Source organism: Centruroides sculpturatus, unplaced genomic scaffold (assembly GCF_000671375.1).
Source record: "Centruroides sculpturatus isolate CEXI.00-Female unplaced genomic scaffold, Cexi_2.0 scaffold1618, whole genome shotgun sequence".
In the NCBI taxonomy this organism is placed as follows: domain Eukaryota; kingdom Metazoa; phylum Arthropoda; class Arachnida; order Scorpiones; family Buthidae; genus Centruroides; species Centruroides sculpturatus.
The window spans coordinates 1,297-26,114 of NW_019385883.1; the positions used below are offsets into that span (position 1 = coordinate 1,297).

Sequence of the window (24,818 nt, forward strand, 5' to 3'; positions counted from 1 at the left end):
AATTATATAAAAATAAGAAAATTAAGGGTATTTTAAGTACATAACTAGTTATTATGTAGACCATTTTTCAATATTTTCAAATTAGGCCTAATTCGTAAATACACTTTAAAAGGAAAGACATTTTAGTTATACATTATATTTTTTTGTGGATAAAGTCAGTTTGATTTATATATTGGATATTATAAATAATGGTAAGATTTTCTTGTTAACAATTTAATATAAAACTTGGACAATTGGTACAATCTCTGATTTACACAAATTATCTAAGTTGCCCCATATATTAAAATATTAATAATTTATTATAATTTTAAGTGAAATGAATAAACTAGTTTAATTAGGATAAAATTGGGAAAAAACTATACAACAAAAGTTAATAATATATTGGATTGTATATAGTAGATATGGTAAGAATGTGTTACTGATTATTTTACATTATAACTAAAAAGAATTTAAATATATGTATTTACTTAATAGATGCCTCAAAGATGCTGTGTGACAGGATGTAAAAGCAATTACTCATCTACAGAGTACACAACAGTTTTCTCTTTCCCCAAAAGTCAAGAAATGATTAATAAGTGGATTAAAGCTATACCACGTAAATGATCTTTCTCCTTCTAAAAACAGTGTTGTGTGTATTAAACATTTTGATGACAAATTTATCATCAAAGAAGATAAAGTAAAAAGAGATTAATAGTTCCTAGATTAAGATCAAAACTAACTGAAGATGCCTATCCTTCTATACTTCCAAATTGTTCAGCTTACCTTTCACATAAGCCTCCAGCCAAAAGAAAATCTGGTGATGACAGAAGAAAAGAAGTATTTGAACGTGATAATCAACAGTTTCATGAACGGTACCAAAAAGATATCATTAAATCATTTGCAGATTTGAAAGATGGTATTTCCAATCATGTTGCAAATTCTTGGTTGTATTTATTTGATATAGAATATGTTTTATTATATAAAATTACAATGTCAGATATTTCACAAGTAACCCATGCTGCTTGAAATTGAAAAAATTCATTAGTCATTCACAAACACATACGTGAAATCATTCCACAGGTTATTAAAACATGGTGAAGACACAATGCAGGGAAAGCAAAATAAACAAATGGATGCACTCATTCGTGTATTGATTAAATTAGAAGATTACTATGTCAATGAACAGATTTGTAAATTGGAAAAGGGTAAAGTGATCAAAAGAATACGAACAATAAATTTTCAATATCGCTCAAATTTGAATTTAAGGGAAGATTATTCCTTTATCAATGAAGATGAATGTTGAAAGTTTACTAAAAAGAATTACATAATTGTTAGAAAGACCTGTCCCAGATTAGACCGTCAACTAAGATGTGGTTTATGCAAAATTTCTATAAATTATTTTAGCTGTTCTTGTAGTGATTCGTTGTATATAAAAACAATTTGTAAACACATACATTATTGAAAAGAAAATTGGATACAACGGAAATAAGTACTGGCGAAAATAATGGTGAATATAACTTGGAGGGCATTAATGACGAAGTAATAGTATCACTTGAATGCAGACAGTCAATAACTAAAATTGGAAGTAAGAGTTTGCAGCTGGATGATAATGCAATGCAAACTTCAAGTACCGAAACAGAAATACAAAAAGAAATTTTCAAGCAAGTTCTGGAAGCCAGATCGGTTCGTGAAAAGGGGACAGAAATACATTAAAAATAAAGAAAATAACCTCTAATGAAAAATTTCGGTATCAAATACAATTGGACCAGATGTAAGCAATGTTTGTAAGAACTGTAACACGCATTAAGACCATGAAATCATTAAAAATTATTATTTTTCCTATTAAATTCACATTAAGCACATTAGAAACATTCTTAAAAATATAAAATCATAAATTTTTTATAACAACACATTTTTTTATTTATAATTTTTTTTAAATTTTCATATTTATAAATATTAATTTTATAATTTTTAAAATATGAAACTAAACTCATATGCAATCTGCATAATAAATGTGCCCAATAAAAGCACGACAGGATCTCAGGCTCTGGTCTAAAACTGCTGGACATAGACTTGTGAAATTTGGCACATATCAGCACTAATATGTGTAGAAATGGACTGTGCACTGTATTTTATGTAATACTAAATCATTTTTTTTTTATTAATCTATACTAATATTATAAAGAGGTAATGTTTGTAAGTTTGGATGTAGGGGTAATCTCCGAAACTACTCATCCGATTTCAAAAATTCTTTCACCAATATTTAGAATGGAACTTCAGGGTGGACAGGCGTTAAACATTCATATAAATTAAAAGATATCATCCAGGGTTAAGGCTTTTATGTCCAACACATGGCAATACGAGTACGACGACCTAAGTTTGCTTTTCTGTGAGGATGAACTAAAGCAGATCATCTTCTATCTATCTATATAAATAAAAATGTAATGTTCGTTTGTTCCTATCGATTCCCTTGAACGTCATGATTAAACAATAATCAACAGTTGTTTTGCATTTATAATAACTTAGAGATTTATTAAGTAGTTTTTCAAATATTGTTTTTATCCAAATAACTTATTTTCTAAAAGTATTGTAAATGCGTGTTTAACCCTTTACTATTGCCATCTTGTTTACGTTTATTTTGTAAACTGTCCGACAGCAATATAGGTCAGTCAGGCGATATTATTTTAAAACTTTACCAAAAATTAAATTATCATTATATTCATATGAAAAAAATCACGTACATTTATTAATATCTTTAGTTTAATACTTTAGAATAATTATAATTCCTTTTAATTATAAATGTCTATTGTTAGCAAAAGGTAGCAACACTGCACTCTGAGAATAAACAGGCAGTTCTTTATAGCTCCTGTTGGAGTAAGTTGTCTCTCTTACTGCTGCTGTTTTGATGTGCAACAAACGTATTGTGTTTTTCATATTGAAAATCTGATTTTAATATCCACAATGTCGGCTACCAATGCTAAGAAGAAATGCAGACAATCACAGGAGTATTTTAAATATGTTTTGTGCCATCGTTTGCTAATGAAACTATTCCTATGTGCTTATTATGTGAAAAAACTCTCAGCAATGATGCTATGAAGCCAGCGAAAATGAAAGACCACTTGGAAAAGATCCATTCTGATAAGAAAAACAAAGATTTTGAGTATTTCAAAATACTAAAAGAGAAATTGAGAATTCGGCCAAATTTGATTACATATTTGAAGTCATCTGCTAGTGTTGATAGAGGAGGAGGACTGAAGACATCCTACAGCATCTCTCTTAATATAGCAAAGAAAGGCAAACCGTATGCTATTGGTGAAGAGATTATAATACCGGCTATAAAAGATACAATTAAAAATGTTATGAAGAAAGACTCTCAACTAGTTTTAAAATGCATACCATAAAGTGCAAAAACCGTGCAGCGACATATTGAGGAAATGGCCGATGATGTGGAAAGAACTTTGAGCTCTGAGCTCCAGCATTGTAAGTTTGCTATTCAACTTGACGAATCAACTTTCGGAAGTTCAAATCTTCTCATTGCTTATGTTAGGTTTCATAGTCCATCCCTGAATGACACTGTTGATGAATTTCTATTTGCTAAGTATCTTGAAACCGATTCAAAAAGTGAGACAATTTTTTTATGCTTGCAAGATTATTTGAACAAGCACAGCATTCCTTTCGGGAATATTACTACACTAGCTACTGACGGTGCACCTGCCATAGTAGGCCGTTACAGAGGATTTTTCGTCTTTCTGAAGGAAAAGGTTTATAAAGTACACTACATACTGTTCACTGTGTCCTACACAGGCAGCACCTTGTAGCCAAAAAACTGAGTGGTGATCTTCACGAAAAGTGTGCATCAGGTCAATAAATAAAATTATAGCTCATCCTCTCAATTCCAGACTGTTTGCGAAGTTATGAGAAGAAAATAATGAAACTTTAAACTAATTACTTTTGCACACTGAGGTAAGGTGGTTGTCAAGAGGTGATAATTTGCAGAGGCTTGTTGACTTGTACGACTCAGCTGAAGAGTTTCTTAGGAATGTGGATCCATCACTATGTGACCAGTTAAAACAGTGCAAGAATTATCTGTTTTACTTGGCAAACCTTTATTCAAAATTTAATATAGTACAGAAGCGTTTGCAAGGAAAAAATGTCACAATTGTTCAAGCTCGAACAATCATAATGGCCTTTCAAGTAAAAATGGAGCTATTTAAATCTTTACTGGCACGATCCGATTTTAAATATTTTTCAAACTTGCGAGTACAAAAAGAAAATGAAAAGATTTCCGACCGTGATTTGGAAATATATATTAAACATCTTGATAAGTTAAGAGAAAACTTTAAAGCAAGTTTCGAAGACTTGGAGAATATGCATGTACTGTACGTACCTGAACGGTTTACTAATCCATTTGATGTAGGCACAATCATAACTAAGAAAGTTATAATAAAGAAGACTCAAGCAGATAAAGGCATAACGAAAATCACATCTCAGAAACAAAGATGTGCCATCCATGAATAAATGGAGAGATTGCTTTTACTTTTGATAAAAAAAAAGGGGGGAATGGAAAGAAATGTAACTAGTATATCCATCATTCAAGAGAAAGCTACAGAAATTTTTGAAGTATTGAAGAAATAACCTCTACATTCATCATATGAGGAGATAAAATTCAAAGTTATCCCTGGATGGTTTGCAAAGTTTAGAAGATCTGACATTAAACGTTTGGTAATTCATGGTGATTCTGCTAATGCAGACAAAGAAACTGAGAAGTTCTGTCTCAAGTTTGAAGAATTCATTTAAAAAGAAGGATATTGTCCACAACAAATTTTCAATTATGATGAAACTGGTTTATTTTGGAAGTGCATGCCGAACCATACCTACATTACAAAAGAAGAAAAAAATATTCCTGGGCATAAACCCATGAAAGGCCGATTGACGTTACTTTTGGGAGCTAATGCTAGCGGTGATATGAAGCTTATCCCGCTTGTCTATCACTCTGAGAACTCTAGAGCATTCAAAAAAATTCCATAATTAAAGAAAAACTGCCAGTGATGTGGAGATCGAATAAAAGGGCATGGGTCACGCAGGCTCTTTTCAAAGAATGGCTGTTTGAAGTTTGTGCTCCAGGCATCAGGGATTACCTTCAGACCAATGAATTGCCATTGAAAGCACTGTTGCTATTGTACAATGCACCAGGACACCCAAAAGACCTTGAAGATAATTTTCTGGAAGACTTTTTCAGGCTGACAGTTTAGTTTCTGCCTCCGAATACCACTTCGTTGATTCAGCCAATGGATCAAGAGATTATTGCAAGTTTCAAGAAATTGTACATTTGAGCCCTGTTTCCTCGGTGATTAGAAGCATGCCAGTTCTCCTCAACGATGACATTAAAAACGTTTTGGAAAAAAAAAAAAATTGATATTCTTGAAGCTCATTCAAAAGGCATGGTCAGAAGTCACTCAACGAAAGTTGAATTCGGCTTAGTGAAAGTTGTGTCCCTCCTGTATTCACTGACACGGAGTTGATGTCGTTGAAATTATGGATAAAATTGTGACAATTGCTAGAGATCTGGAATTAGAGGTGAACGAAGATGACATTGAACAGCTCATAATGGAACCTGAAACTGATCTGAGGACAGAAGAACTCCAAGAACTCTTGAATGAAGAACACTAAGAAACTCAGCGAGATGTGTTTTCTTCTGAAATAGAGGAAGACGAATGAAAATCAATGCGGACATCTGCTATTTAAGATCTTTTGAAGTGGAAGGATGTCAGAACAACGATTTTAGAATGGCATCCAAATTAGTTTGAGATTAATAGGCTTGAGGATCTCACCGTCGACAATGCTATTAATTGCTTTCGAAAAATCCTGAAGAGAGAAAAGCAATCGAAATTGGACAGATTCTTTAACGTTCCATAAACGGAAAAAAACATGAATGATAAAAAATGCAAGACTGTGTTTGTTAATTAATTTACGGCAACGAAACACTTGGACAATCTGACTTCCGTGAGGTCTTAAGGGTAACTGGCCCCTATTTAGGCGTTACAGACATGAATAAAACTTCACGTGACCAGCCCATCCTGGCGAGGGCCGAACCCACGACCAAACGCCCAGAACCGCTTGGTCACTGGTGGGCCTGCAAGACTGTGTATATATGTATTTTTATTATTACATACATATAAATAAATATAGTAAGAAAGTATATAATTTTTTATTAATTTTTGGGATCTCCTAAACGAATTAATCAAATTACCATAAAAATATATGGTAAATCGATAATCGATTAACGAACAATTCGGGTAGTGAACATAATCTTGGAACGAATTATGTTCGTTAACCGATCACTCACTGTATATACCAAATACATATATAGTTTTAAAATACAATAAAATTTCAAACTTATTATTTAAAGAGAATACATTATTAGTTCTAAATAAGTTGATTAAATTTTTTCTTTTTTTATTCTGATGAAACTGTGTTGTAGTTTACTTTGCTTTATACAGACACACTACGGTAGTGTGTCTATATAAAGCCAAGTTGATTAAAATTAAAATTATACAAGATAATGTTTCAAAATCTAAGGAAATGGTGGGCCTCACACTACACTATCAAAATTTAAAATAATAATTTATGATGCAAGCATAATTACATAAGAAAACCAAGTTCAATATATTTATGTGCGCCAATTAGAATACCAATTTTTACATTTTGATTTAAAAGTTATAGATTTTAAACAGTAAATCGGATTATATTGAAGACAGTGTTAAATTATATTAAGCTACAGCGTTATTGTTTAAAAAATCTTCAGTTATAAGGCTGCTCGGCAAGGAGCGTTATAACTTTACTGCAAAGAGATGTAACATGACTATATTATTTTACTTTTAAAATTTGATACTAGATGGAGACACGTGTAAAAATTCTAAACAATGAAATTTATTCGATTTCTCAAACGTATCGCCATCTAGTATCAAATTTTTTAAGTAATGAGATTACGACCGTTTTAATGTAAATTATATATAATTTAATAACAATTTTACTGATAATATTAAATTTTCGTAAAATATATATATATTTATTTATATTCTACACTACTGGAAGGACAAGGAAGACACGCGAAGAGCTCCTGATTTAGGAAACACGTGCTAGAACCTTCACTATAGAACGAAATTTATGAAGAAACTCAAAGTTATTATGAAAGTTTCTTGTGTTTATTTTCTTCGTGAGATGTAACAAGAGGCCTATATCAGTTTTGTCGACAACATGGGTCGTGGGTTCGTGCCTGGCTAACAGGCTTAATAGGGAATTTTCCGTAGATTACAGACAAAAATCAGTAAATCTACCGAAAAATCGGTAGCATTGGAGACCATGCCTGTAAATTCAAATTATCTACATTTATCACCGTTCTGTAATATTATACTAGTGACAATTTTAGATATATTTTGATTAAGTTAAGAAATAATATAATTATACAAGGTTTAATCATTATCTATCCAGAAAAGGGGATAATAAAATAAAAATTGATGACGTATACATTTAAACATCTGTCAAGAATGTAGTCACCTGCTCTAGAAATTGTTGACAATTGACAATAACGTTAGAAATTGTTCACGGCAGATGGTAATTACGTCAGAACAATTTAATTGAATGAATCGAAAATCGAGGATATGTTATCAGCATTTCTCCTATGTTTAAGTTCTATTAACAGTTGTAAATATTTAATTACCGAAGAACAAATTGCTTCACGATTTATCCGAAATGTCAATCAGATCAACGAAAGGCAATGTCATTTATTTCAATTGGCATCTTGGAATTACGAAACAAATATTACAAAATATAATAAAAATAAAATGGTGAGTGAGTCCTTATTACTAAAACCTACTATTTTCTTCTCTAATTAATTAATTAATTATATAATAATATGTATATTAGGTTATTATTATTTAGTTTTCTGAACTCTTTCCACCAAGGAAACACGAAGAGGGGAACCTTTCTATGCCCATCATTTGAGAAAATGGGATAGAAAAAGGACCTCTTAGTGTCTTCAGGTTGGAAAGAGTTTTAAAAAAATCAGCCATTTTAATGTCTTCAGGGATTTAGCTAGCACCAAAGCAACTCGTGATCCTGAAGACACTCATCAATGGCCACAATTTGATAATTTAAAGGCGTAAAATTAATTACTCATTCAGGCAAATTAAAATTGAAGTTTGATTTTCTAGATAGAACAGGAAATGCTAAATTCAAAAATCACTAAAGAAAATTGGAAAAAATTAATGAAATTTGACTGGAAACATTTTTCGGATCCTCAACTGAGACGTCAGTTTCATCATTTATCGTATCTAGGAGATGAAGCATTATCTGTTACGAAATTACGCAAGGTAAAATATAATCGCCACTGATTTAATATATCCTAAAATAAGTTAATTATATATAATTTTCTAATATATATAGAAAAGTTCCCTTGAAGCTGACATGGTCGATATTTATAGTACAACGGTTATATGCGATTTTAAAAATAAAAATAAGTGTAACCTAGCTTTAGATCCAGGTAAATTTTGTATATTTTTTGTTATTTATGTATGGTCAAATGGCCTTCAGAATTAAAATAATTTCTAATTATTAATTTATTATATAGATCTAACCAATATTTTGGCTAAATCTAACGACTATGAAGAGTTGAAACACGTCTGGAAAGAATGGAGGAATAAAGTTGGAAGAAAAATTAAACCTTTGTACTGGAAATTTGTACATTTAAGTAATGAGGCGGCTTTACTGAATGGTAAATATTTACATAAAATAATAACTGTTTGATAAAGGAGAGGTTTGGTTTGGTTTGATTTGATGGAATACAATAACGCAACACGTGGACTGTCTGCCAAGCGGGGCGCTTCCCAAATAGAGTTTCTATAGGAAACTGGTCTCTATTTGGGTGTTAGATACGTGAATTTAACTCGGAAAAGTCCACGTGGACATTCCGTTGGTCAGGCACAAATCCACGACCAGTATTTTGCGGTTTTATCCTATCTTTCATCCCTTTCTCCATGGCTCACCTATTGTGAGCCGTGGAGAAAGGGATGAAAAATAGGACAACCTGAAAGAAGCTTATTAAAAACAATAACCTTATATAGAAACGGGATAAGCTGCTCCAAACCGATTTGGAAATATAAATTATTGGGCCAGAGTATTTTTTATAACTCGAATTTAACAAATATTACATTATATACACGGAAGTAGTGTTTTAAACAGTTACCCCGATTTAAGAACAATTCTTTAGCGAATTTTCCGATTTAACAGGCAAAGTATGAATGCATCTTTAATATATTTTTATATATATACTATGAGCAGATCATTTAATTATATTGTAAACACATTTTTAAGGTAAACGTTGTGTGTAAATGCATCCGTAATAATGCATTGTGAAGGAAATATATGTTATTAAAATATGTATAAATTATTACTTTATAATTCATACTATATGAATGTAGTTTCTAATACCACGCCATTAATCACTAGTGTGGTAAATTAATTTAATTGATAGTCTTCATACTTAGGACATTCTTTCTGCACAGATGATTACAATTGACAAACGAATAAGCTAGCAACGTGTAGTAATGCATTTAATTGGATAATAACTAACAGAAAGAATGTCTTCATTGTTAATTTATTTGCTTTCAGTTGCTTTAAAAGTAATCATTATGGCGTTAATCGATATTTTAATTTAATAAATTAATTAGGAAATGTTTATAGTCAATATTTAGCACAAATTATTCATTTTAGGATTTAAAGATGCGGGAGAATTTCAGAGAGATAAATACGAAAGCCCCACATTTCTTCAAGATTTAGAAAATCTATGGAAGCAGATTCAACCCTTATATCAACAATTACATGCTTATGTCCGGCGGAAACTGATACAAAAGTATGGAAAGGATAAAATTAAACATGATGGCCCTATACCGGCTCATCTCTTTGGTAGGCCTATTCGTCAAATTCTATTATTTTTTTTCTAATTTTTATGATTTCTAATTGAACGTTTTATACTTTTTAGGTAATATGTGGTCACAAGAATGGCAAAATATTTTAAATCTGGTTATACCTTATCGAAATAAGCCGTCGTTGGATGTAACACCACAAATGAAAGCTAAGGTAAGTACAGTATATTAAGTTAATTAAACTAAAGCATGTCTATTATTGGCATAGTCGTGTGAATTTTTTACTATTTTAATAAAGAAATATTTGTTTTAAAATCGAATTTTATTTTTTAATAATATCTGGGCGATTAATTGGGCAATCTGTTAAGAATTGGGGCGTTCCGGAAGGACTTTCTACAAGATATTGAGGTGTTATAGGCGTGAAGAAAACCGTTGGCGAGGCACTAACCCACGTGGAGTTTTCCAAGTTTTCTTCACGTTTGTAACGCTCAAATAGAGGCAAGTTTTCCATAAAAGTTGTCTCGGGAGGCCTCCCTGGAGCAGATCGCCCATATGTCGCGTTGCTGTAACCAAATAAACCAAACCTTTAATAGGGTAGTACAGATCCCACTCCCCTGATAGTCAACTATTTTTAGAATTAGTGCCGATTATAATTTATAACTTTCTTAATATATATCGAAAATGAGATTATTCTTCGTTATACAGAAAATGAAACCAATACAAATTGCCAAATTGGCCGAAGAATTTTTTGTATCGTTAGGACTTCGACCAATGACGAAAGAATTTTGGAATAATTCTCTCTTCGAGAAACCAAAAGATCGTAAGGTGGTTTGCCATGCTTCTGCTTGGGATTTATGCAATAAGGGTGATTTCAGGTACAACGTTTAAAATTTATCTTGAGCATTTCTCAGTATCGTATCGACTTATTAATGTTCTTACTTTAAAAATTAAGAGTAAAATTGTGCATGGAACCTACAATGGAATTTTTAATTACCACTCATCACGAAATGGGACACGTACAATACTATATGCAATACGCAAAGCAGCCTCATATCTTCAGAACGGGTGCAAACCCAGGTAGATTTTTGGCATATAAGTAAATATATTGTAAAAAATTACTGCCAAATTTTATTTCTGTATATTTTCCGTAGGTTTCCACGAAGCCATTGGTGATGTTATGGGTCTCTCTGTATATACTCCAAATCATCTACAGTCTATAGGATTATTGAACGATATAATTTCAGATAGAGGTAGATCTAAAGATAAAACATCGTGCAATTTTTCAAAATTAATATATTTTATTGTTATTTTAGAAGGTGACATAAACTTTTTAATGGAAATGGCATTGAAGAAGGTAGCCTTTCTACCGTTTGGCTACATATTAGATAAATGGAGATGGGGAGTTTATAGCGGAGAAATACCCCTTGAAGAATGGAATACAAAATGGTGGGAAATGAGGTATATGAATCTCAGCATTTTAAATAATGCTTAAAAATAAAAGTGTGTCTGAATTTCAACAACTGAAGTATATCTTTTCGGCCATTGAAGATTTAAATATCAAGGAATATGTCCACCTGTTAGGAGAACGGAAATTGACTTTGATCCGGGTGCAAAATTTCATGTTCCAGCTAATACGCCTTATATTAGGTAAGTTTACTTTTCAATTTTGCTATATTAAAGTTAAATCTTAGCTTTCTATACAGCAAAATCTTTAAAAGACATGCTCATAGTGATGTGTTAGAGACTTCTGCTTAGCTGATAGATTATAAGGCATAAGATACAGATATAAGAAAATAGATTTTGCTATTTTACAGATTGTAGTCTTTCATACATTCTGCTCTTTTTCCAACATTTTTCTTTGTTTACTATTGTGAAATTATGTTTTTCAGGTACTTTGTCAGCTTCATTATCCAGTTTCAATTTCACGAAGCTCTTTGTCGTGTTTCTGGATACTTAGGTCCTTTACATAAGTGCGATATATATAATTCCAAAGAGGCCGGAAAACTAATCAGGTAAAACTTTATAAATATTTTTTAATGGATGATTTACTGAAAATAATAATTATTATTTTTAATTTAGCGAAATGATGCAAATGGGATCATCGCGACCTTGGCCCGAAGCCTTAGAAAAACTTACTGGTGCTCGAAAAATGAATGCACATTCTCTTCTAGAGTACTTCAAGCCTTTATATGAATGGTTGAAAGAAACTAATAAAGAAGAAATCATAGGTTGGGAGACTATCGATCCGAATATTTGTCCTTAACTCTATCATCCTACCTATTATGTTCAGTTGTGTGTTTGTTAAATAAAACTAAGATTTATCGATTTGTGTTATTTATGAAATAATTACAGTATTTAAAAATTCTAGCAACGAGTTGCGTAACTTTCCCGGCTTTTATGAAATTTTATTAAAAAAAATAACATTTGTATTAGTAAAAAAAAGTAAATAATTAAAATTGTAGGTGGCGCCATCTTTTATGAGATTTTGTTATAATCTTTTTATATATTTTTTAATCGTTATAAAATAGCAAAATAGTCATTTCGAAGTGTAACTCGTCTATTAACATCTGAAAACACCCGCATTATTCACAAAGGAATATCTACGATTGATTTCATCATTTGTTTTGAACACCTATTTTACTTATGTCTTGTGTAGAATTAAAAAAAAATGTTCATATATAACAATCCTAGTCAAACCCTACACTACAGATGCTTTTCAACATGATAAAGCGTGTTCAAGCATAGTTTTAGGCCCATTTTTCCTGTTTAATAAGCAAAAAACTGCAATGCACCCTATAACATGAAGCAAAGAAAAAGAAAAGTTTAAAACAATTTACAAAAAATTCAAATAAACACCAATTTAATTAACTGCAAAAAGGCTGAAAGAATATATAAGCCACTTATTTTCCATGTTTTCTTCACAAGTCTAATACATGTATAGGAAGTTTTCCCAGTAGATCCTTCTTTCTTGGTGGATAGCTCATGTTACTTTGCAATCGGAATCTATAAATCAATACTCGAAGTTGAAAAATGCTAATTTATTTCATCCGAATATTAAATAATTAAAGTTATATATAATTTTATTTATTTAAAACTATTTAAAATTACAACATAATAAACACTCGTTGCAATAAACTCCGATTTAAAGGACAAAATATGTCCTATAGAATAAATTTTAACTAACACCCCTATCCTCCATTTAAAAATATATCTATAAAATATTAAGATTCTTTTAATTTAGCGATAATATCTTATAATATTTCGAATTTAGAAAGTATTTAATCAATAAAAGTACTTCCTTTTATAAATATGAATTAAAAAATATATATTCTTTGAATATTTATAAATTTTTTTATCATTAATTCATAATTTTGAGCGATACAAACAATTAAAACAATTGCATAATATTTCCTAAAGCTATTTCCTGAATTACGAACTTATCAAAGTCAATTCACTCGTTAATTTTGCTGAATAAAAATTTATCTATCGGAAAATAAAACATTTATTTCAAGGAAAGATTATTATCTCAACCTTATAAAAATAGAAACGTGTACTTGTATGCAATATCTATATTCTATAAAATTATAATAAAATCTAATTTCATTTAATTTATTAATTTAAAAAAAATTGATAATTAAATTAATAAAAATTTTCTATATAATATAAAANAATTAGCCCATCTGCTGCATTTATGAGCGTAACCTTGTATTTATTTTCGAGTGAATGTTCTTAAGATCGAATTGGTGACAAATAAATATTCGATTGCAAAAAAATAAATAATTAAACACTATATCCATATTCTAATATTAAAAAAAATATAAAGAGTGAAATTATTCATATATTTTATTAATTATATTAATTGTTATTTTAAATTTAATAATTAACTTTACTATAAACGATTTTTAAAAATTCGTGTTCGATGATTGGTCGATTCGAATTTAAAATTCTTTATTCTCGTATGACGTAAATATGTAAACTTAACACGTGATTATATTATTCTTGGTATTGATTTTCTGCTCCTTCTCCTTTGTTCGATTAGTGAATCTCACGAACAAAGACACAGATAAAGACGAAATTTTCATACCGGTTTTGATTAATTATTTTAATTTTAGTTTTCATAATTAAGTGTTAAAGTTAATAAAAATAGTAAATTAACAATAGCGACGTTAAAAAAGTATAATAAACATGAGATTATAATAAAGAATTTAAAAATTTATTTCGTTGTTTTTATTTTATTTTATTTATAAGTGTAAGATAAATTTAATGACAGATACGTCGATAATGTTTTAATAACATAGCGATTTCTCCAGTATCGATTGAATAAAATTTATATATTAATGGAAACAAACACGGCGAAAATAAAAAAAAAAAAAAAAAGAAAGCAGACGAATCGCACCCCCGACTATACCGCCATAGTGCGGCGAAAATCTGAACTAGAAGAAACGGTATCGAAAGATGGAAGAGGAAGAAAAGATGTTATTGAAGGAAAAAGAAAAGAAAATAAGTAATCGTTATTGTTCGGTTCCTCAGTGTCGAAGCAGAAAGACGAAGGATATATCCCTTCACTTCTTCCCTCGCAACTCTGTTCTTAAATTTAAATGGGCGGAAGTATTGAAAATTGTAAAACCCATCTCACCCTTTATGTATGTTTGCAGTTTGCATTTCAAGAAGGATGACTTCATTCTCCCAGGTAATATACATTTTTAATCTTAATTACGTCACGTGTTTACGTAAGAATTATAAGATGACGTCATAAACTATTCAATTTCTTATTTTATTCTATTATTAAATTTTTAAGTAAAATAAAAAATAATTTTTAAAAAAAATTCATTGTTTGTATAAATATAAATTATGATATTTATGACAAAAAAATTAAAATTTTAATAAATAAAATTGAGGATTTAATATTTTATTTATTTATTTATAGATTTATTCACTTATAATTTAAAAAATTGACTTGTTTTTCTGTAAAAAAATAACCAATAAAACTGGGCGATACAAATACACACCAGAAGTCCAGCGGAGAATGAATGATACACGGAATACATAAGAAATGTTTTTTGGTTATCTTAAACCATCGTCTTTAGGTTAGAAAACATTTGTTCTTATGCTACAACATTAGAACAAATGTTTTCTAACCTAAAGACAGTGGTTTAAGATCACCGAAAACATTTGTTCCTATTTATGTTCTTGTACTATTCGTTCTCTGCTACATTTTTAGATATGTAATGATTGTATATATATTTTTTTGATGTGTCGCCAAATGCCCTACTGCTTGAGAAGGGTTTACTGTATAATTGCTACGTATACGGGAGATCTTTCTATTAATAACACAAAATAATTCATTACTTTTACAGTAAAATGTTTTTCTCCTGTTACTTGACAAAAACAGTTAAGGTTTTTACCTTTTATTAATTGTATAAATTCTTAAATATTGGCTGAATTATTTTCAGTTCTCTACGTGGTGAGCTGGAACCTAATAATAATGGGTGTTAAGACATGAAGCAGGCCACTTTATGTAGCTGAAATCATTCATTTAGTTGCATTTTTATTAAAATGTTTTGCTGGAAATAGTGTGGAAGGTGTTTTATTATGAAGTATTTTCTTTAAAATGTTATTTAAATATTGAAAAATTATTTTATAATAATTTTTGTCTTGGCAATTACTTGAAATAGCTTCAGAATAATAAGATAAAAATGCTTTGTAAAGGAAGTTTATAGGGATTTTACATAATTAATGATTTAAAATTTTATTATCATCTAAGAATCTGCATCACTCAAATCATCTAGCAATCGTCCACTCATTACAATGATGTCACTATGTATACCAGGTGATCCAGTAGTTACATAGCAGCTGTTTGTAAATAAGTGAATAATAATAATAATAAATAAATGCTTTGTTTTTGCATAAAAATTTAAAATGCTTTGTTCTTGGCACTGCAAATGGTTGCTATGTGTAAGGACTTCTGCATCACCCAATATAAATATTAATGCAATTTAGAGACATAAAAAAGTTAATTCTCTTAAGTTGTTTATTTCTATGTTAAATATGAATATTTCTTAATAAGACAATAATTTTTTAGAATATTTTAATTTTCATTTTTTGATATACAGTTGAACCTGTTTTTCGAATCTCAAGAGAATGAGAAAAAATTTAGAGATAGATAGGTTTCGAGGTATAGAGGTTCCTATAAAGTAAACAATAATAGGCTTGATTGGAGGTATGGTATTAATACAATAGCAAGTATAGTACATACCTGTGTTAGGTATAAATAAAACATTTTTGACATACCTTAACATGAATAGTTTCTGGTGCCTGACTTTCTTCAACCAATAAGACTCAGGCCAAACTTAACTGATTAGAAAAAGCAGTGTTAATTGCAGCTAAGTACTGTGTTGCAAGACGTGTTTTTCAACTAGAGTTTATGCTATCAAAATATAATTGCAAAGCTTTGAATTTGTAATTGACACTTCAACCCAGTATTTGAGATATAATGGTTTTGGGAGATTATCTGAGATAAATATGGAAAATATATTGAATTTAGACTGAAAATGCTGCAAGGGGAAAAATAAATTTCAAGATAAACATGTTTCAGTTAGACAAGTTCAACTGTATTAGGTTTTTTTACTCAATAAGCAAAAACGTCATATGTAGAATAATTTAATAGAATATAGATGTTATATTAAATTCAGAAAACATCTGCAGACTAAGAGAATTGAATTGGTAATTATATAAAATTAGTATGTAGAAGCTAAATATTTAGCATAATTCTTTGAAAAACTGAATCTTTTGAAGTCAGTTTTAATATTAATAAGAAATTAAATCTCTACATATCAGCAACTCCTTATTTTGTACTGTGTCCATCATACACTGTAACTTTAAAGAAGTCAGTCTTTAACACTGATAAAATGATTCTTAAGATGACCAATGTCTCATCAGCCCAAAATCTCTTTTACTAGCTACTTTATCAGACAACTATAGAACAATATTTAAAAATTAATATATCAAAATCTTTTGAACAGTAATAAGAAAGAACACAGAAACATCTTTTAGTCTATGATGAGATAATGATTGTCTCTAAAAAAAACTTTTTTATTGGTATTAAAAACTGTATATTGAATGAAGTAAATTATTTGATACATATGAATATTTTTAATTATTGTTTATTTATAAATTTTTTAATGCAAGAGAAATAGAAAAATGTTTCAGAATGAATATAATATATTTTTTAAACTTTCATTTAGATTAAAATTTAATTCTTCTGCATTCTTATTATTTGGTTTTGCATTCATTTAGATTTTCCCACAAAGAAGAAATTTTTGAAAAAGAATGCTATTCCATCTCAAAATTTACCAAATGAAAGTAGCAATAATCATAAGAAAACAAGGGACAGCAAAATTGATAAAGCAGTACAACCAATTAAGAAGAATAATCATAAGTACGTTAATAAGTTCATTTATTCAATAATAAATAATATATCTTTTTATTTATTTTATTCTGAAAAATATAAGTTTATTTGAAGATAATATTTATTATAATTTCAAATGTTTGTATTAAAATATTTTCTTTAAATTTGAAATTGAATTAGAAATTTAATATCATTTAAGTATAATTCTTTTAAAAATTTAATTGTAGTAACAATTTTTTTTATTTATTTCTAAGACAAATTAATTCTTATATAGATAAAATCATGGCTTTACGTATTAAAGTTTTATTGTTAAAATTTAAAGAAAAAATGAAGATATTTGTTCTTGCAGTTTTACTATTATTTAATGTTTTGTAACTCTTAATTACTGTATTTTAATTAATTTAAAGCAAATGTTTATTAAATTTTAATCACATGTTTAAGGATAAGATGTGTTATTTCATAATGAGGTTATCTTATAATACTTTTAAGAATTTGATAAATTGTTAACAACATTTGATATAATTTATTAAATTTATATTATCTAACATGAAGAATTTTATTCTTCTGTATTATGTGAATGCTCTTAAAAAGTAACTATGATAAGTTATATATCAATGACCTTTAAACTTTTAACGTCTATAGAATATTCATGCTTGAGTATTATTTCTGAGCAATATTTAAAGAAAGGAAAAAACTTTACATGCTGTTTTTAGTTTTCAATTTTTTATTATATTCAAGTAATTGAAGAGAAAATAATTGAAAACAAAAAATATTATCAGTGAAAAATTATTCAAAATTTAATGAAATATAGTTATTTTTATTCTTCTGCTTTATTGAATATAAATAAAATGCTTTTCAATTTTGGATTAAAAATTTATATAAAAACTTAAGTGCTTTTGCACAATTTTAGGTTAACAAATAATAAAATTTAATTAGTTAAGTTTCATTGTCTTAATTTAATTAAGATAATGAAACTTTTTGTCTAGAAATGCTTTGATGCTTTTATCGGCTCACCTTCAGCTGTGCAAAGTATTTATATCTGTGACAATGACTTTCAGAACACATTACTGTTCTGAAAGTATTCCAGATATTTTCTGCAACTGAAGGTCAGTGGATGAAGATTTCAAAACATTTATGAAAATATTTATATTAATTTGATATTATAATAATATATGTTATTAAAGCATCAGTTTATGGACATAAGTAATCTTATTGTTAGCAGTAATACATGATGGGAATAGTGCAATAATTTTGCAATTTGTGCATCTACAGTATAGTATAATGTTGTAATTTTAGTATTTTGAAATAAGGATGATGATATATTTATAAATTTCAAAATGATAAAAGAGAAGACTTCAGATTATTTTAAAATATTCATAATTTTATTTATGATTATCTAGGCTGTCAGTTTTCATAATTACTTATTTGGTGTTTTGACTTGGTTTACAATTACCTCTCTAAAATAAAATTTATTTTTTATTATTTAAACAATAATTTTAAAAGTATAAACATAGTAATTTTTTGTTCAAAGTATTATTTATGTAAAAAATTAACAAAATTTTATGTGTAGCTAAATATAATACACTTTGATTAAAATCAATTTTATATTTTTATATCAAACATTTTGTGAATTAATTTAATTTATAATTAAGCAAAATTATGAGTTGCAAATATTAACTTATTATTTAAATACATTAAAAAATTCTGTTGCATTTATATAGAAGAAATACACAGTAGCTAAAGAAAATTAATATCCTTTATAAACAAATGGAGCATTTTAGATAATATAGTATCTTATATAGATATATGAAATTTTTATAAGTTTGCAATGAAATGTATATACAGTAGAGTCCCGAAAACTCGGCCTAATGTGGACTGAAGGGCGGCCGAGTTTGTGAAAATGCCAGGTTATTGAGAATGGGGTTAAAAAAGAATAAGTATGATTGTTTCCTCAGAAAATACTGTACTGTACTTGTATGTATTGTTTTCTTGAGAATACAACAGAGAGTAAACTGCCCAAATACCCTTAAACAAAGGAAAAGTACTGTATATACTGTACTTTATGAAGGCACAGAGCCTTTACTACATAAAAATGAAAATTAATGAATACACAGTGTATAGTAATTTACCTGATAATGAAAATTAACTAGCTGACTTTGCAAAAACTGACTACTTTTTTTTTAAAGAAATGCATAATGTCCTGTTGTCTTCTGCAATGCACTCTGCATTTTGCTTCTTTATCACGAAGACGACAAAGGAACAGTAAGTCTGTTACCAAAGTTCAAAATTCTGAAGGGTGGTTTCGACAGCCTTTAGTCCCTCACTATGTGATATTTTAGGAGCTTGTACGGTGGAGTCCTCAACGTCAACGTCTTCATCATATTCCGGCATTTTTTCACTAACTGTGACAGCAGCAATAATTTCTGCATCGGACATAATGTCTTGCTTGGTATCATTCTGGAACCACTGTTCGACATCATTTTCATCACCTTCTGCACATCCAGGAACTCTTTTCAGGTGGTCGAATAAGTTTACATTTTCTGCATCATCATGTTCAACAAACTCATTCCCCTCATGATCAAGGAGTTTTTGGCAGGAATGAACTAGTGTTAATGACTCTAATTCATTCCAGGCGTCCACCTCCCAGCCAACAACATCCAACACGTTAATTTTCTTTAAGTTCTGGATAAGACCTTGACCATCATTGTTTGCAGAAAGAAGGGAGGATAACAGCTTGTGCCGAGTTATCTGGACTGCCAGGTTATCGAGTGCTGAGTTTTCGGGACTCTACTGTATTCAATATATTTCATTGTAATTTCTTATTATTCAGGTAAGAAAAAAGTTAAATATCCTGTGAGAAAGATGTAACATTTTTATTGTCATTCAATGGATTTAATTTATTTGTGGTAAAAAATTTTAAATAATCATCTTGGAATATGTTTATGATTGGGAAATATGTTAATAGACAATTGTCTTTAAATATCAAAATATAGTATCTTTATTGTGCAATGTATTTAGAATTAGCATTAAAAGTATTACTAACTCAATCTATACTTCTATATATTAGAAAATTTGTGATTTCATATCAACTCCCTCCATATAATTTTTTATTAAATTATATCAAGAATAAATGAGTGCTTTTTTGAAAGGTGTATATTATTTGTTGATCTTGATATTATAAACAAATTATATAAGTAGAGCTTACGAATTTTATAAAAATTATAATATTTAAACTAATTTTATTGAACAAACTTATTAATAAAACAGATCATTTGCAGCTTTCTTTAGTATAAATATAGAAATATATTCTGTTGTTGTATAAATTTAAAATTGGATTTGATTATAAATATTCTATTATGTTTCAATGAAAATTTAACAGTCATTGTCCTCCTTGAAAATATAACATTTTTAACATAAAAATTAATATTTTAGGAAATTTATTTTGTTTCATTTTATTTTCTGTACATTTCTAAGGTTTTCTTTATAAATTATGTGTGGTTGTAGAAAGTGAATCTGACAGAAATGGGTCAGAAAAGTAGCAGCCAATACCTATATGTTTATTTGAATTAAATATTTGTTATAGTTATGATTCACAGTTTATCTTGCAGAAGTAACTAGTAGTGTTTTTCAAAAACATGTTTTTAAGTTCTCTCTAATTATTATCTAAAATATCTAAAATACAATATTGTTTATATCAAACACAAAGTTTTGATGCAGTTTTTGCTTTTCTAGTATAAAATAGAACTATTAAAATATTTTTTGTAACTTTTTTTCTGTTTCTTTTATCACCATATGAAATCAATTAATGTAAAAAGAAATACAGTAGAGCGTCGATTTTCCGAAAGTCAGTCATCCGAAACGTCAATCATCCGAAAGAATTACAGTCGGCAAATTTAAATTTTCGCCAGTGCTGTGGCACTTCAATCTTTAGCTATATCTTAGGCTACTCAAATATTTTACGTTTTTGATACTAAATTAACATCTGAAGTATAATTTTTTATTGTTTATATATTTTTCAATATATTTATTTTGTTTGTACAAAATAAAAAATAATTTTTAACGATACAATAGTCTTTGTTAGGCTTAACATCGACGAAAATTCAACGCGAAGCGACACGTAACGGATAAAAATTTTAACATCGGATACATTAAACTATTTTTTCGTACATAAATCGGTTATCCAAAATATCAGTTATACGAACAACTCCAGTCCCCAATTGATTCGGAAAATCGACGCTCTACTGTAATAGAATTTTTGTGTGTGTAGTAAAGATTTTGAAAATTTTCTACTTTTTGGTAGTTAAATATGGCAATTATGTTCAGTCTGCATTCAGTTTAAGAAATTATAATCTATTTCTTAAATTCAAAAAAATTACAAAATGTGATGATATAATAGTGTGATTTGCTATAAAATTTTTATTAAATAAATGTCAAACAATCTCCTAAATAATCGAGCTATAATTTCGCTACTTTAAATAATTAATACAAAGTAATTTGCTAGTAAAGGTAGATGTTAGGTGCAATCTCTTAACTAAATATATATATATATATACATATTGAAAAAATATATATTTTATCTTTATTTTCTCCAACATGTGAAAAGACAAAAATAATTTTGTAATATTTCAGAAAGTAATCATTATGTAAAGACAGACAAATTTTTAGACTCTTATTATACAGTAATTAGTATTATTACATTTGTATATAATAACTAATATTTAAACTTGTTCTATTTTAATCTTTTATCAAGGTCAGTGAAATGGATACAATCATCTTTTAAGTTTTAAAGAGTGTAGTGTAATATATTTTAAAATAATAATGAATACTTTATTAAATTACAATTATAAAAAATGTATATATTTTCTACAAATATATTTTAGTATAATACTTCAGTTTATAAATATATATGTATTGAAGAAGATTTAATTGAAGAAGATTGAAGAATATTTAATTAAAATTTATTAAATAAATAACCTTGCAAACACAAAAAACCAGCAAAAATAAAATAATTTTAAAGTTTTCATTAAAATTATTTTATTTTTCCTTGTTTTTTTATGTTTGTGATGTTATGTATTTGCTTATCAAGCTGGTATTTCTAGTACAATGTTAACTTTTTTGAATTATTTTAATAAATTATCATAAAATTATTTTTAAAGAAAAATTTTAATAAAAGATTATTAAGAAATTATATTAAAGAGGTTTGGATGTATAAAAAAATCATTCATTTTTATTAATTTATAGTTATTGAGTAATATTTATATTCATAATGGATTTAATTGTCATTATGATTTAATGCATGATTAAATAACTTTTATAAATTTGCATAATATCAAATTTTTATAAGCAAGATTATAATCTAACAAAATAATAATAATTTTTTTTTATAATGATAATAGTTAAAACATCAAAAAACACTATAATTATGTAGTATGTTTTGTGTTTTTTTTAGTGTTCTATATAAGAAAAATTAAAACTTGGCATCATGATTTAATAAATAAAGATAAACAATTCAATTTAAGTTTACCAAGGAAATAGTGTCAAATATTAGAATGTGTAAAACTGTAGTAGTAAATAATGTATATTTATTTGTATGAGGTTGGTTCTGTGTGTATGTGTACTAGGGTTGTCAACTCTCTAGGTCTTGTGCTATGACTTGGATTTGGTAAAAATTTGTAACTTGAGAACTATTCTTCCTGTATTTACTCAATATGATGATCAATTTTTGAGTAAAAACTGATTAAAGAATAGGTGATAATGTTTTGATATTTCTGACATTAAAAAATGTTGAATCTCCCAAAACATTTTACTTTAGGAATGGTAAACTCCCACCAGAAACAAGTCTTTATAAGTTGGCAAGCTTAATGTGTACATATATATCGTGTGTGTGTGTAATATATATATTTAAAAATTTCTTTTTTAGTTTTTTTGTATAAGAAATCTAAATAATTCATTGTGTTAGATTACATCAAAATTGATGTTTGTTTTTCCAAATATTGAAACATGTATTCAATATTTCAAAGCTCTGTATTATTTGTTGCTTAGCAAAATATCTCTTACACTAACTCAATTTCCGTTTCAATGAAAATTTAACAGTCATTGTCCTCCTTGGAAATATAACATTTTTAACATAAAAATTAATATTTTAGGAAATTTATTTTGTTTCATTTTATTTTCTGTACATTTCTAAGGTTTTCTTTATAAATTATGTGTGGTTGTAGAAAGTGAATCTGACAGAAATGGGTCAGAAAAGTAGCAGCCAATAGCTATATGTTTATTTGAATTAAATATTTGTTATAGTTATGATTCACAGTTTATCTTGCAGAAGTAACTAGTAGTGTTTTTCAAAAACATGTTTTTAAGTTCTCTCTAATTATTATCTAAAATATCTAAAATACAATATTGTTTATATCAAACACAAAGTTTTGATGCAGTTTTTGCTTTTCTAGTATAAAATAGAACTATTAAAATATTTTTTGTAACTTTTTTTCTGTTTCTTTTATCACCATATGAAATCAATTAATGTAAAAAGAAATACAGTAGAGCGTCGATTTTCCGAAAGTCAGTCATCCGAAACGTCAATCATCCGAAAGAATTACAGTCGGCAAATTTAAATTTTCGCCAGTGCTGTGGCACTTCAATCTTTAGCTATATCTTAGGCTACTCAAATATTTTACGTTTTTGATACTAAATTAACATCTGAAGTATAATTTTTTATTGTTTATATATTTTTCAATATATTTATTTTGTTTGTACAAAATAAAAAATAATTTTTAACGATACAATAGTCTTTGTTAGGCTTAACATCGACGAAAATTCAACGCGAAGCGACACGTAACGGATAAAAATTTTAACATCGGATACATTAAACTATTTTTTCGTACATAAATCGGTTATCCAAAATATCAGTTATACGAACAACTCCAGTCCCCAATTGATTCGGAAAATCGACGCTCTACTGTAATAGAATTTTTGTGTGTGTAGTAAAGATTTTGAAAATTTTCTACTTTTTGGTAGTTAAATATGGCAATTATGTTCAGTCTGCATTCAGTTTAAGAAATTATAATCTATTTCTTAAATTCAAAAAAATTACAAAATGTGATGATATAATAGTGTGATTTGCTATAAAATTTTTATTAAATAAATGTCAAACAATCTCCTAAATAATCGAGCTATAATTTCGCTACTTTAAATAATTAATACAAAGTAATTTGCTAGTAAAGGTAGATGTTAGGTGCAATCTCTTAACTAAATATATATATATATATACATATTGAAAAAATATATATTTTATCTTTATTTTCTCCAACATGTGAAAAGACAAAAATAATTTTGTAATATTTCAGAAAGTAATCATTATGTAAAGACAGACAAATTTTTAGACTCTTATTATACAGTAATTAGTATTATTACATTTGTATATAATAACTAATATTTAAACTTGTTCTATTTTAATCTTTTATCAAGGTCAGTGAAATGGATACAATCATCTTTTAAGTTTTAAAGAGTGT

At 28.0% G+C, this 24,818-nt stretch overlaps 2 protein-coding genes across 3 annotated transcripts in view; both read left to right on the plus strand.

Moving 5' to 3' along the window:
* The first annotated feature begins 7,572 nt into the window (after positions 1-7,572).
* LOC111612383 (angiotensin-converting enzyme-like) lies at positions 7,573-12,184 on the plus strand. Of its 2 annotated transcripts, XM_023353590.1 has the most exons (13): positions 7,573-7,826; positions 8,193-8,351; positions 8,425-8,521; positions 8,609-8,752; positions 9,751-9,942; positions 10,019-10,116; positions 10,608-10,777; positions 10,855-10,979; positions 11,054-11,152; positions 11,216-11,360; positions 11,451-11,549; positions 11,792-11,914; positions 11,982-12,184. In XM_023353590.1, exons 1-13 carry the CDS (start codon positions 7,641-7,643, stop codon positions 12,163-12,165), a joined length of 1,821 nt encoding a protein of 606 aa, XP_023209358.1. In that variant the 5' UTR covers positions 7,573-7,640; the 3' UTR covers positions 12,166-12,184. The 2 variants fall into 2 exon arrangements, with proteins under 2 accessions (XP_023209358.1, XP_023209357.1); XM_023353589.1 differs by having other exon boundaries at positions 11,054-11,360.
* A 2,139-nt stretch (positions 12,185-14,323) lies between these two features.
* Positions 14,324-24,818, plus strand: part of LOC111612382 — a 47,728-nt gene continuing 37,233 nt past the window's right edge. The window contains exons 1-2 of the mRNA XM_023353588.1: positions 14,324-14,592; positions 17,199-17,340. Coding sequence (XP_023209356.1) covers positions 14,358-14,592; positions 17,199-17,340 — 377 coding nt within the window. The 5' untranslated portion in view covers positions 14,324-14,357. The remainder of the gene's footprint in view (positions 14,593-17,198; positions 17,341-24,818) is intronic.

Excerpts from the sequence above, each read along its gene's own strand:
- LOC111612383 (XM_023353589.1), top strand. The coding sequence starts at position 7,641 with ATGTTATCAGCATTTCTCCTATGTTTAAGTTCTATTAACAGTTGTAAA. Across the intron at positions 8,753-9,750 it reads TGAGGCGGCTTTACTGAATG|GATTTAAAGATGCGGGAGAA; the intron begins GTAAATATTTAC and ends TATTCATTTTAG. Across the intron at positions 10,778-10,854 it reads TGCAATAAGGGTGATTTCAG|AGTAAAATTGTGCATGGAAC; the intron begins GTACAACGTTTA and ends TTAAAAATTAAG.